Source organism: Stylophora pistillata, chromosome 2 (assembly GCF_964205215.1).
Source record: "Stylophora pistillata chromosome 2, jaStyPist1.2, whole genome shotgun sequence".
In the NCBI taxonomy this organism is placed as follows: domain Eukaryota; kingdom Metazoa; phylum Cnidaria; class Anthozoa; order Scleractinia; family Pocilloporidae; genus Stylophora; species Stylophora pistillata.
Genome location: NC_142520.1, coordinates 51,975,770 through 51,989,877, shown reverse-complemented (window position 1 = coordinate 51,989,877; position 14,108 = coordinate 51,975,770). Strand labels below are relative to the sequence as shown.

Sequence of the window (14,108 nt, the reverse complement as noted above, 5' to 3'; positions counted from 1 at the left end):
GCAGGCCTTCGATGAAATTTAGTTGGACTGCTGTCGTTGATTTTGAAGCGGGTGTAGCACGTTATCTTTGAAATGCAAGACGTATTCCAGGTATTAACGTGCAGCATGGTGAAGAAGGACTAATATGCCTTTTGATCTGCCCCTTTTAGCACATATTCAAGAGTTTCTAACAATGAAACTAGCGGTTGTTTGTTTTTCTCAAATATTAGTTTTTGTCATACGAGTGAAATTTAAACTAGAGCTTCTTCACAAATCGTGGCCCTTGGAGAAATCCGGCCATTGCATAAGAGGTATCTCAACAAAGTATTTGGGATACTTAATTTTACCAATGAAGCATGAGTTTATCACACATTCCCTCTAGCTTGCGAACTAAGAGTCACCCTGTTCATTGCCAAGGTAATTTTCAGTTCAATCTTATTATAAAATCTGTGGGTGGATGTCTATCCTCTAAGTGAACCATACCCTGATTGGGTTTCCCCACCAGAGATCTGATTTTAAAAGTCCAGGTACATGTGGAGAAGCTTCATTTTTGTTTGAAATGAATTGGTTGGGTTTTTTGGCTAACACCCATACTCTGATTCTGTGGGCTTGTGAAGTCCCAGGACTTTCAAGGAACAGACCCGTAGCCAGTATGTCAAGATCAGTTCTGATGCAATCATGTCTTAACAACCAGCTTTGTAATTACCCGTATAATTTCACAATCAGGCTAGAATTTTTTAAGGTATTGTCATTTCTGAACAGTTTTTCTCTCGCTGGTTGAATATTAAGGAATTAGTTGGAGCAATGCAAGAGAAAGTAATTTTGATTTGAACAGATTATCTTTCATCTAAAGTATTAACATTTGCCAAAAAATTCAGATCCTCCAGCATGGGCTGTTATAAGTAACCAAAATACAATGAAAGGTGAAAAAGTAATATTTCATATTAAAATGTATGTTTTCCAACTCTTCTAGATTTGCCACCAAGTGGATGTCCCGAAGAGAGCGTCTAGAAAAACTAGGAAACCAACCAAAGAAGTTCACCAATGTATACATCAAGAATTTTGGTGAGGATATGACAGAGGAGGGTTTCAAAGAACTTGTCGATGAATTTGGGAAAATTCTGAGTCTCAAGGTGGTTATATCTGACCAGGGACGTTCTAAGGGATTTGGTTTTGTTTCCTTTGAAACTCCTGAAGAAGCCCAAGCGGTAAGTCACCAGTTGAAGCTTGTTAGCTTACATGACCATTTTATTACGTGTTACCACATGGCCTGGGTTGTTTAATGCATTGACACCTGAACCACGCGAGAATTCTTCCCCCCTACCTCCCTTACGAAGTAGAGTTTTGTCCCCAAACTTCCTCTATGGTTTGGAGATCAATGAACCAATTGGAATCCGTCGTTTACACATATATTTTAATGGCTTTAGGGGGTACTAGAGGGGCATTATTCTATGCGTCTTCACTAAATGATCAAATTTGAAATATGGTGTCCACGTGGCTGACTCTCAAAATTTTCTGGTCGGATTTTTCATTCATTTGCGATCGAGTTAGACTTTGTGGAACTAAGAATGTAAAGTAGCAATGCTAAAGAATACTCTGCTTAGAAAAGAATGGATATCAAGGTCTTAAAGGTGACAGAATAAGCTCTCAAGTCAACGACACTATGATTCTCCAAGACGATGCGAATTATGGACATAAAGGAAAACCGAACTTTCGGACTTCAAGCAGGGCCTAGTGACAATTTGACGATTCGATGGCCTAGTAAATATTATGTTTGAGTAATGATGTGTTCAAAAATTATTGTTTAATAGAAGATTTTGCGTCAAATCGAAGATTTTTCAGAATTTTTTAACTTAACGTTTTGCAATTTTCTGGCCATGAAGGCAAGTAAACAACGATTTAACCATGATGAATTTTACCATGTGGGCTTTACACACGTAAGAAATTCATACATTTTTCGCTTATAATAGCAAATCAAAAACTGTTTTGAATAAATCTGTCGTCCCGAAATATTTCTTGGCCATTTTAGCCTTGCTTCCTATTGATAGATTCCATGGAACTTGAGATCTCTTCACTCATGGTCCAATTTGCATATTCCCTTCTGAAATATGATCCACATGCTCATTTGCACACATGCAAAGATATTTAGTGACTTTTATCTTTCATCTTGATTTTTGAGTAAAAACGTAACATGCACCTATCGCTTTATTCGTCGAAAATAAGTTCTATCCAGCACGAAACCTCCGTTCATCAAACATGAATCTACTTGAGGTCCCAACAATTCGAACTAAAACGTGTGGGCAAAGAGCATTCTCCTACGCTGCACTGTATTTGTGGAATCAACTACCTGAATGCATAAAAAACGCCTAATCTGTTGACTCCTTTAAACGCTTATTGAAAACTTATCTTTTCAAAAATTAAGCCGCCAGATTTTTTTTGATATCGTACTTTGTCAAATAGATCTAGAACACGTAATAATCCATTAGTTTAGATAGAGTAGCGAAAATTACATGTATAGGATTTTTATTGAAATTTTGTTAATTGTAATTGTAAAGCGCATAGAGTTCAATTTTAATGCGCTATATAAGAACTTATTATCAGTGCTTTCAATAAGATTTGAAATAGGTGGCTACCTCGGTACAACATCCGCCGGAGAGCGACTTGATTGCGACTTAGCGTGGCTACTGCGAATTGAGTGCGGTGAAATATACCTGGCGACTGGCAACAGAATAGCCGCCGGAGCTCCGGTGGGTGCCAGGTCTTATTGAAAGCACTGTATTATTAAATTAAATTAATTAGTCTTCTTACACTGGAGCTTGTTTTTTGGAAAAGATGATTTTTAAAAATTTACAGTGCATTGTGTTTGCTTTCTTGGTTTCTCCAACATTTTGACTTTTGGTAGGCACATGTTACACGTAAGTGTCAATGGGTTAAAGAGTGGGTAATGCTCTCCGCTGGATAAAACTTTGTCTAATGGATAGTGTAGTACATTTTGTTAACACTTCCGGCCATATAGAAATATATCAGTAGGATAGTGTCATCTGCCCTTTGAACAAGTGAACCCAGATGTTTGAAACAGCAGCCTGGCTTTTTGGTGTTAACATGTTTGGATATTCGTCAGTGGATGACATCTGTCCTTGGAGGCAAACAAGTTCTCAATGAAAAAGCACGTGGAGAACTTTTAAGCTTTGTGTCTTTGTTTTTATAATTCAAATTATTTTGTTTACATGTTTGACAAAAGATTCACCGTCAGATAGGGCTGTCCAGCGTAAAAAAATCATAATGCAGTTGATAAGTGTTGACAGGAGGTAGTATAGTATACACCAAATCGAGATTTACTTAGTTCTTGGGGTTATCTGCCCATCTAGCTGTTCGAGATTTAGCTGCCTGGCTTCAGTACAGGCTTTTTATTTGATGACTATGCATAATTATGCATCAACTCATCTCATTTTGCAGTGCGTTGATAAACTTAGTGGAAAAGACTGGAATGGGCAAAAGCTTTACGCTGCCAGAGCACAGAAAAGAGCTGAAAGACAGATGGATTTAAAGTCTCAGTTTGAGAAGAGGAAGATTGAGCGTATCAATCGTTATCAGGGGGTTAACTTGTATGTGAAGAACTTGGATGATACCATTGATGATGTGCGCCTTCGTGAGGAATTCACTCCATATGGAACTATCACCAGTGCCAAGGTTATGATGGACGATAAGAACAATTCCAGGGGTAAGTTGCCATTTCATATTCAGGTCCTCCACACATCTCACTAAAGGAAATAAAAAATGCCTCTTTTCTCTCAAAATGCCGTAGATGGTTGAATTCCATGGTAGAAATAAGGATAGCGGTATATTTTTTCATCCATAAAGAACTGTATGTTATAGATTTGAGAACCCAATATTCAGTGGCAGGAGGCCTGTTTGACTGCATCCCTTGGCATGTCTATCATATGATACCAAGTATCCTGCTGTAAAAAAGGCAATGAGATCGGCATGTTTTGTTTTGGTGGGGATTTTTTTGTTTTGAAAGTGGACCCTAATAAAAAAAAAGTTCTGTTGTAATTATTCATTGGATTCTAATTTGTTCAAATGGAGGGAAAATAAAATACTTGGAAACAGGACTGTTATTCTGTGTGTTGACAAATTTTGATGCCGATTGTAATTGTGGAAAAAAATCAGTGTTGGATACTTGTTTGTTTCATTTTAGGGTTTGGTTTTGTGTGTTTCTCTGCTCCTGAAGAAGCCACCAAAGCTGTAACCGAGATGAATGGAAGGATTCTGGTATCCAAACCTTTGTATGTAGCCCTGGCCCAACGTAAGGAGGAGCGCAAGGCTCAGCTGGCAGCACAGCACATGCAACGTATTGCTGGTTTGAGAATGCAACAGGTATGGTATGACACCATGACTGAAGCTGAAATTTTTTTATTTGTACTCTCTGCCTGTTATTCTGTATCCATGGGTTTCTTTGGGTGAGCCTATTCAGTTTAGATTTTGGGTTTCTGAGGTTCTAGGTTCCTGGGGTTGACAACACTACTCTTTTCTGTAGGAAAGTTTTATGTGTTGATACAAGATGACCAATTAGCCAGTCATCAAAATGTCACATTTTGTGGGCGAGTTTTTGTTTGTCATAGCATCTATGCTTGAAAAAAATAAAAAATACAAATACGATGGAGTTATTGCACTGAAAAGTATTTTAACAGATTAGATTGACAATCACTGACTCTTAACCTTCTCATCTCTCTTCAAAATTGATTTGAACAAGTTATTTTGTTTCCCAAGTAAACAATACTTTAAATGCAAGGGTCAATGTTTGATCATGGCCTAGGGAAGTGTGGCTTATTGCCCAGTGGTTTATTGTTACACCCTTTTCAGTTCTGGGTGTGGACAATTGATAGTGGGCAGAAAGTTTGCCTGTACTTCTGCGATAGATTGCTGTGTAAACCTAGCACTCTGTCTGTCCCATGGCAGGAACATTTCCAACATCTTTGTAGCTTGTCAAATGTATTAAGTGGTGAGGCCAAGCATTTTTCTGAACATGGCAACATGTATCTGACTCATGTGACTCTAGATGAGTACCTCTGCTCTTACTGGAAATATGATCACAGATTTCATCAACACTTCATTTCAGAAGGATGATCAGACAACTTGGGCAACAGTTTCTCTTGCATATCTGGTTTAATTTTGTTCATATAATTTCTTTTATCTTTACAGGCAGCTGGTCAACAAGTTGGGCAGGTTTTCCCTCAAGCAGGGGCATTTTACATGCAGCCTTTGGCTCAGGTAACAAGACTTTACAAAATGTTGGCGAACTACATGAGTACTGTACATGTGTATATAGTTGTCTTGATATTGTTAAGATGGTAATTTGGAAGGGTAGATGGAACAAGGACTTAGTCAATGTTTTATCCAATATACAAAATAATCGGGAAAGGAGAAGATGATGGAGTTTCAGAAGTCTCCAAGCCTTTTTTTCGTTTTTTTGTGCAATCATTCTTCTGATTGTTGTGTCAATTTTCAAAGACTTTAGACTTGAAGCCAAAAGAGAAGATTATAGATCAATCTTAATGAGAGATCCCTTTTGCTAAGAGCAACATTGTTTCAATATTACAGAAGATTCTAGACGAGCTGACTGGCTTAGTTTAACTTGTTACTATACATAACTTCTTACATTATGAATCTATTATCCTAAAACTACTGTTATTTGGGCATGCAGACTTGTCAGCCATGGCATGTATAACTTTGATTTCTTTTAATTAATTTCATTTAAGGTATCAGTTATAAAAGGGAGAATTGTTAATCAGATTTAAGAATATCTCTGTAGGAGATTTTGATAAAATGAAAGAAAATATGCCAACCTGAATGTGTTAACTTTTTTTTAAAAGGCTGGGCAGCGCCCATTCTTTCCACCACAAATGCAACAAGTACGTCCTCGTTGGCAGCCAATGCAGCCACAGCAGCAGGTGCGACAACCTGGAATGCAAGGAATGCCAGGAGCAGGACAGGTTCCACGTGCTCGAGGCATCCGTCAGGTTCCACCCAGAGGAGTGCCTGGCCAGCAACAGACTGCAGGGGCTGGAGGTCCTAACCAACGTGTGGGAGGAGGCATGGGCCAAGCACAACAGGTGCGTGGCCCTGGCATGCAGGGTCAGGGCCAGAGACCTGCGTACAAGTTCCAGCAAAATGTGCGTAACCAGCCTGCACAGGGACACCCAGCAGGAATGGCCATGCAACCACATGATCAGGTTCAACAGCCCATCCCTCTCCCAGTGAGTATCTTGATTAACTGTTATTTATCATCAAAACCTTTACTTGGGGTAATGCTCCTATGCAAGAGAAAGGGTTTGAAACATAGAAACTTCAGTTTAAGGATTGAACCTTCGGCTGTAGTTCAGTTTGCCACAGATTGAAATCTCCATGTTTTCTATTTTAAGTAAACTTTCTGGTGTCTCACTGTTGATTCTTCAGAGCTCAAAGCTCAGAGCTCAGAGCTCAAAGCTCAGAGCTCAGAGCTCAGAGCTCAGAGCTCAGAGCTCAGAGCTCAAAGCTCAGAGCTCAAAGCTCAGAGCTCAGAGCTCAAAGCTCAGAGCTCAAAGCTCAAAGCTCAAGGGATAAACTTGTATTTGCTCCTTCAAGAGGAGAGAGAATCTAAGGCTGAGTTGAGAAAAAAATTGGAAGAGCAATAGGTTGTTTAATTGCTCCTTAGTGCTTGACAAGTTTATTCCACCATTTTAAATGGTTTAATGCTGTTGGGTTTGAGTTTGGTCGCCTTTTGTATTCCCTGAGTTTTATGTGCAGTCACTTCTCCTAGTTGGGTTTGTTTTAGGTTGTGTTTACTGAATTATAAACTGTGGTGTGTGTGTCATTTATTAATTTTCTGACTCACTTCCTTTTAGGCACAAAACTCCATTGACCCAAGTGCGCTTGCAGCAGCCACTGCTCAGGAGCAGAAACAGATGTTAGGAGAGCATTTGTTTCCTCTGATCCAGCAGACCCACCCAGATCAAGCTGGTAAGATCACTGGCATGTTGCTGGAAATTGACAATGCTGAGTTGCTGCATATGTTAGATTCACGGGAAGCACTGGCTGCCAAGATTCAGGAAGCAGTGTCAGTGTTGCGTGCCCACAATGCCAAGGAAAAGACCACTGAGATGAAGAACTGAAACGTGTCGGTCTGTCTCTCAAGGTTCACTCTTAACCGGATAAGACTTAACATTTGAAGAAACCAAAACCAGTTTTTGTTCTCTTTATCATGGATTTGACGAGTTATATGAATGATCAATAAAGTTGTTTCATCAATTTAAAAAGTATCTTATGAATTTGTGTTACTGTTTTGATTGCCTCCCCGGACATTAGAGTTGGGAAGTCTGTTCTCTCCGCTTTTAGTCAAAACTTGCATTTCGTTTCGTTTTCTCCACCTCTACCGGTAAACATCAATGTTCAAAATAGGAAATTATTCATCTTCCTGGAATTCTGGCGCACGTTCGAACGATGTCGATATGAATCCCTGCTCTTGCTCTAAACATCGACTAAGAGTACCCTTCCGCCCCAGCGAGAAAATATCAAGTTGTCCCGTGAACTCTGTGGTGAGGTGCGAGAAGTAACTATAAAGAAAATTACTACATCCAGAAGTCAAGGAACCTTAGACGGTCTGACTGTCTGAACCCTTTTGAGATACAATCTGAACAAATTTTTTTTCTGTAAACGGCTTCATCAAACTCTGGTAATTTGTTTTCCAAATCATGAAAGCGTGTTTTATGGCGTGTCTTACTCGAAAGTAAAAAAACCTGAAAACCCACTGCAAGCGTGTGAAGGCAAGCGTGTGAAGACACCCGTTCACCGCACACAAATGGCTTTAGCGTTGCCAATGACCAAGAATCGAAGGTCTACTGAACCAAGGGCAAAATATAAGTTGAACCGCACTAAACGGCCCAAGATCAGCCCAGAAAATCCACACAGTGCCTAGAAACAAACAAGCGAGGTAGTTTCGTGTTAATTCAACAACATTTCAGATGTAACGTAAAGAAAGCGACCGTTAGTTTCCATCAAGTTGATACATTGCGCCGCTTGCGCAACGGAAACGTATTTGCATACACCTGGAGGCTCATTATAAGAGCTTGGGCTACATGTGGAAAAAAAGAAAGAATTGCGAAAGAGCAGATAAGAAAAGTTGTTTGAATTTGGAACAATTTACCTATTTCTATTAGGAGAAGGGAATCACTTTCTATGTTAAAATATTACCGAAGACTCTACTGTTTTGCTATTGATAGCAGTAATTTAATGTAATTGTTATTTAATTTTAGTTAGCACTAAAGTAAGTTTTAACATGTAGCATATTACTATAATCGTTTTCTGATACTGCCTGTCATTATGCATATTTTATTTATGTTCTCGTTTTCATATATATAGTTTCTGGTGGCCTTTATCATTAGGGAAGTTCATTCCTGTTGCTTGGTCCTCCAACAGCTATTTAATTATAATGTCTGTATGTAGATATATTTATTTGCTGTAACTGACCGGCTCGAGAGAGCAGCGGCTTCGCGCCGCATAATGCAATTTTGGCGGGAAGAGATAACAGGCTGTGATTGGCTTTCGGTTGCGGTGCATTTTGGCGGTTCACTCAAAAGTTTTAGCGTCAGCCGCATAAATACACAACAACGACCTACAACAACGGGATCTACCTAGAAACATAGGTGACCCTAAAGTCTGCTGCAAATCTACAACAGTCTTTGTTAGTCATGGAGGAAACAGATAGAGATCACAAGAAAAAGAGAAATTTACCTCAGTTACCAAGTTGTTTTATGTCGCCGGAATCGCCGGGCAACTTTCTACGTGATCGGCTGACTCCTTGCTTCGACTCGCCGCCATCGTCAATTTTCCTAACTCCACCGTGTTCGCAAGAAAAAGAATCGATCTCTCAGGTTCATTCGATAGCCCTTGATGGGTTTCCTAAGCTTAATTTTGAACTGGCTGAGAGCGATCAGGAGGAATCCATGCAGCAAAGCCTTAATCGGTCACCTTTGATGCCAAAGGACCGTATTATCGGAAGGCTGATTGGAATTAAAAGCGTGGATTTCATCTCTGATCTTCTTGCAGTAAACGGCAACAAGATTTGCCAGGAAATCTGCAGCTATCTGGAACCTCCTGAGCTATGCAGGTAAGGTTTTAACTTGTTGTTTGTTGTTTTTTTAAATTTGTCGTTATGCTGTCGAAGTGAATCATGCATGAATGAAAATCACTCTGCGATCCCTTGTCGCGATACTAATGAGTTAATTGAAGTCCCTCTTTTGACTGCCGATCAACCATTCTCATGAAATTCAGCGTCGTCTTAAGCGACTACTTTGTTTTACCTGAAATTCATCAGCTTCTCTGTGTGTCTAGGTTCGCTTCAGTGAATCGGACATGGAGGAATTTTGTGAATGGAGACACAAAAACAAGCACGAGGTGGAAAGGATTCCTTAGAGATCGTAAAAACCACTGTGCTCTCAAGGGAAAGGTAATCAGTCAATTTTTTTTTTCTGCGTAGCTTTTGAATTTGTAGATAAATACTTGAGGCTTCTTTTAAACATTTGAGTCATCAAGAAGCTAAAAGAGCTCACAAAATACATAGTTCTTGTGTTATTACAAGTAAACTACAGTAAACATCAAACTGCTAGCTAAGCTTGGCACTTTAAATTACTCATACTGTGGTTACGACCTGCCAACCTCAAGCGTAAACTTTTAATTTCTTTTTTATTCTCCGTTTTAATTTATTTCAACTAGTTCTCACAACCTATCTTTTTCAAGATCGAAAGAAAGTAAACCTAGATGAAAAGTTAGTTGCATCCAACTGTTGGATGCTATAGCTAGTGAAATACTATGTAAGTTCACTTTACAATATCCATCTTTCTACAGGAAAACTATGGTATGCCTTCTCAGAGGTCATCCTCCAATAATCTCAAAGGATTGCCTCTAAAATGTGTTGACATCAATAAACCTGAAGAGAAGAGCTCAAAAGTACATGACAACCATGTTACAACTCCAGTTAGCTCCCATCCATTGTCGCAACAGACACTTCAACTAAGACCTTGTCCAAGATGTGTCTCACCTTCAAATCTGTCGCAAACACAAGATGGTCACTGTCAGTGTCAGAAATGTGGGCTAACATTCTGTTCAGTTTGCCTGAGAGATTCTGATCATCATCAAAGTGAAACTCCATGTGATGGATTATCTTACAACAGCAGAAGGGCTCCAATACTTAGATCTAGAAAACTCAACAAGGACAGTATTGGAAGTCAGAAAAGTAAAGACAGAGTTAGACGGCTTTGACATACGTTTTATCATACATTTTGTAAATTTATGCAGCAGCCTAATTGAGATAATTTTAAATAGATAGTTTTATACAATTTTTTAGGGAGTTGTACATGTATAAAAACCTACTTCAGATTTTAGTTAGGTCATTTTTGTAATTGACGTTTTATTCATCAAGTCTTTGGCTAAACATAACAGACTGAATATTGATTTTAGTAAAATTTTGTGTAAAAATGTTATGAAGCTCACTTAATGTATTTCCTTTCACTTAGAAAGTTTACTGAAATAACCATCTGCTAATTCTTTTAATGAGTTAACAAATGTAGTAATAGAGTTAGAAATATATTTTATGGTCTTACGTCTCACATCTTCCTCATGTTTGGCTAGATAGATTAACATTTACATCTACCCATTACCAAATTTAAGGGGGTTCCTGGAATCAAAGATGCAGCATTAACTCATCCCTCTGTTCAAAAGGAAGTAGAAGGCAATTTAAGAGTAGAATAGGCCTTTTGCAGCTGGGGTCACGTGATCAATTTTAGATATATATTATGGGATACAACTTGAAGAATACCAGAGACGGAAAGAGCATATCGAAAATATCATAAGGGCCAAGTTTGGGCCCCGGGAATTACAGAGCACTGTTTTTACAGCGGTTTGAACTTTCGGAAAATTTAGAGGATTTGTATGGAAAATGTTGCTGGAGAGCAAGGCCTTGCTCTCCAGCAACTTTTTCCATATAAACCTTATTTATTGAAAATTTCAGAGTGTCATCAAATGGAGGCCTCAAACTTAACCATTTTGTTATTTTCGAAATGCTTTTTCCTTTTATAGCCCATAATTTCATGAAAAGTAGGTCACGTGATGGCTTAGCTGCAAAAGGCCTATTTACCAGTTCACCAGAGGTCATTCAAGGCTTTATTTTAGTGCACCCCTTTATTCATTGGGTGAATATGTCATGATGTATAACCTTCGTGATGGGACATGAAGACCACACTTTCTATCACTTCATCAGTTTGATACCATTTCAAGGAGTGATATATAAATTTCCCATTAAATCATGCTGACTTTACCTCAAAGTGCGGAAGAGTGGCCTTTTGTAATAACTCAAAAGAATTAATCCACTGAACCCTAAGAGCAACTAGCATCTAATTTATCCTTACAATATCACCATCAAAAAATCGCAAATTAAGTTCATAAGAATAAATATATCTTATTAGACGTTTTGTTTTGTTGTAAGTGTTTTTACAAGTTGTGCTGTGGTTTGATGAGCCTGTAGGGCGAGTCAAAATACAAACAAGTAAAAATACTTAGTGATACTACACAACAAAACATCTAATAAGAGATTTATTATCCAACACACCAAATTATTTCAGTACAGCAGGGCTCAAAATAAAAAAAAAATTGCAAGTTGCCTTTTTTATCAGACAAAAAATGGTTGCCAAATGCAAAAATGCAGTTGCCAGATAGTACAACAACAGAAATTCAGATTAGAGCCTTATTTAATTGGCATTGTTGCTCGCAGCTTCTGGTAGATTGTGGCTGCAGTTGTGGGATAGACCGAATACTCGATCTTGAATGACTTAAAACATGAAAACACAAAAGGAGAAACTCAGAGAGACTTTTGCATGACAATCTTACCTTAAGCAGTAAGCAAAAAAAGTAATAAGAACATTTCAGGGTTACTTTAGGAAAGAGAATCTGTCAAATTGCATGCAAGAAATTGTAAGATACGAAGGCATCAAACATGGCAGATAACCATTTAGTACCGGACCTCCTGATCTCGATGTAAATCTGTTGGTCGGATTACGCTGATTTTCTAGAGTGTTTTCACTGGAAAATTAATTGCTCATAAACTGAGGCCAAGATTCCAGGAGTTTTGGCTTGTTTTGTGTGTTTTAGTTTTTCACAGGAAATTGACAACACAATCAAGAGTTGGTTCATAGAGAAAAACAAATGTCACGTTTCAGGTTTTTTTAATATTCTCAATTGTTCATAGTTGCCAAAGTGGTGACTAAACTCGAAGTTTTAGTCGCCAAGTTAAAAGTTTTAGTTGCACTGGCAACTGTATCGGTCGCAATTTCAAGCCCTGTACTGGCAAATTTCACTGATATTTCTAGAGTGATATTTGTACTTGTCTCTCGTGCAATAGATACTCCACAAAACACAGTTGGATGATAAAGCAAATTATTACATTGCTCACAGTGCCCATGGGCAAGATAAAGTGAATCATGTACTGTGATTGGTTACCCAAGTGAGCAAGATGGACCCATCTTGGCCACTCAGTATTGCCCGCATTAATTCCGCGCATGAAAAAAATAGAATTAGAAAATTGTTCGTAATTCTTGGACAATTTGTGCAATAGAAACACAAAAAGCGGCAGAAGATAGTCAAAACAAAGAAAACAGAAACGACTCTCATGAGTTTGTTGTGCTACAAACACAGTTGGCTTTCTTTCCAGGCTCTCAAAGTAAACAAGTCATTCCTAATTCTTGTTCAGTAAAGCAAAATATTTTTGCAATGTAATAAGTCCTTTATTAACCAAGCTTGTTTGGTCATGATGGCTGGATATTAGCCTCATTCTTTTTTCAAATTTTTATGGACCTCGACTTTGTCTAGGTCCATAAAAATGCAAAACAAGAACTCAGCCAATATCCAGCCATCTTGACCTCGTGCTTGGTTAATAAGCCATATTTATCACCAACTACAGAAGTCCTTGATTGCTAAACAAATTATCCTTGTCAACACCTCATGGAAGTGTGTAGAAAACAGCATGGAGTATATTCAAACTGATGTTCAGATGTAGAGGATTAAAACATTTTGATGGAACAAGACCCCCAAACACCCCTACTGGTGACTGCCTTTAGCTCTTGTTGAAACCTCCTACAGACCACTTTCATAAATGGCTGCCGGATTAATATTCTTTAGTTTAAATTTAAATTAGCCCCACTGGCCTCATTCTCCAGTACAAAATTCAAAAGAATACATTATCTCAAGCGAGGCCAATAAGGCTCATTTAAATTTAAACAAAAGAATATTTATATGGCAGCCATTTATGAAAGTGGTCCATGTACATGACCTAGACCTACTCCAGGTCCCAGGTCATACCTAGCATCCTTATAAATTTCAGAGATGTTCACAAGTCTACCACTGATTTTTTTTTGTCATTCATCTCACACATTTATTCTTTCCATTGAGAGTGTAGCAATAATTCACAGTCTTGTTTATAGACATACTTCATCCCATGAACGTATTTCTTCTCCTTAAGTCGATTCAGTGGTCGCTATCAAACCATATTTTTCTTTCAGTTTTAGAGATTTTGCCAGAAACTCTTTCTCTATGCCTTCTTCTTCTTTATCCATTTCTTTCAAAAACACATCCCATTGTTTCTTGGACTTTTCTTTGATCTCATCTCGCCTCATGTTAGTGGGATCCTGGTCTTCCCTTTCCAAAATATTATGACACCGCTGTCTAGCATCTTTTAATTGATCTTGCACATCATTCAGCAGGTCTGCTAGTTGAATGCACTCTGGGATTTTAGACTGAATTTCATCTGCTCTTTGAGACGCTTCTGTCAGTCTTGAAAGGTCTCTATCATTTCTTTTGCCTTCGAATTCACGAATCACGTATTTACATTCATTTTGCAGGATGGCCCTGTGGTCAAAAAGTCGAGAGTAGACACCACACACATCACGAACTGCCTTTTCTCCCGCCATATTGGATTGGGTTAGCTGCCTACTTTTAAGGGGGGTAGATTGAGTAAATCCTTCAAAAGTTCTTTCATTTAATTAGGGAAGTCAGTAATCTGAAGAAAGAAAATTCGAAAAATAGTGCGATGCGAACAAGGGGAA

General features: G+C 38.4%; 3 protein-coding genes across 3 annotated transcripts in view; 2 read left to right on the top strand and 1 right to left on the bottom strand.

Moving 5' to 3' along the window:
• Positions 1-7,277, top strand: part of LOC111341558 (polyadenylate-binding protein 1A-like) — an 8,282-nt gene extending 1,005 nt beyond the window's left edge. Inside the window, exons 3-8 of the mRNA XM_022948545.2 lie at positions 953-1,187; positions 3,436-3,700; positions 4,178-4,356; positions 5,182-5,250; positions 5,853-6,236; positions 6,864-7,277. Coding sequence (XP_022804280.2) covers positions 953-1,187; positions 3,436-3,700; positions 4,178-4,356; positions 5,182-5,250; positions 5,853-6,236; positions 6,864-7,130 — 1,399 coding nt within the window. The 3' untranslated portion in view covers positions 7,131-7,277. The remainder of the gene's footprint in view (positions 1-952; positions 1,188-3,435; positions 3,701-4,177; positions 4,357-5,181; positions 5,251-5,852; positions 6,237-6,863) is intronic.
• A 1,305-nt stretch (positions 7,278-8,582) lies between these two features.
• On the top strand, positions 8,583-11,008 carry LOC111341570 (F-box only protein 43). Its single transcript, XM_022948562.2, has 3 exons — positions 8,583-9,124; positions 9,349-9,463; positions 9,862-11,008. The coding sequence occupies exons 1-3, from the start codon at positions 8,706-8,708 to the stop codon at positions 10,273-10,275; spliced, it is 948 nt and encodes a 315-aa protein (XP_022804297.2). The 5' UTR covers positions 8,583-8,705; the 3' UTR covers positions 10,276-11,008.
• Positions 11,009-12,216: 1,208 nt separating this feature from the next.
• LOC111341567 (biogenesis of lysosome-related organelles complex 1 subunit 5) lies at positions 12,217-14,004 on the bottom strand. Its single transcript, XM_088750631.1, has one exon. The coding sequence runs from the start codon at positions 13,971-13,973 to the stop codon at positions 13,521-13,523; it is 453 nt and encodes a 150-aa protein (XP_088606757.1). The 5' UTR covers positions 13,974-14,004; the 3' UTR covers positions 12,217-13,520.
• Positions 14,005-14,108: the final 104 nt, after the last annotated feature.

Bases quoted from the DNA above. Each gene is read 5' to 3' on its own strand.
- LOC111341567 (XM_088750631.1), bottom strand. From the start codon at position 13,973: ATGGCGGGAGAAAAGGCAGTTCGTGATGTGTGTGGTGTCTACTCTCGA.
- LOC111341570 (XM_022948562.2), top strand. From the start codon at position 8,706: ATGGAGGAAACAGATAGAGATCACAAGAAAAAGAGAAATTTACCTCAG. The intron at 9,125-9,348 runs GTAAGGTTTTAA...CTGTGTGTCTAG, and splicing joins GAACCTCCTGAGCTATGCAG to GTTCGCTTCAGTGAATCGGA. The intron at 9,464-9,861 runs GTAATCAGTCAA...ATCTTTCTACAG, and splicing joins ACTGTGCTCTCAAGGGAAAG to GAAAACTATGGTATGCCTTC.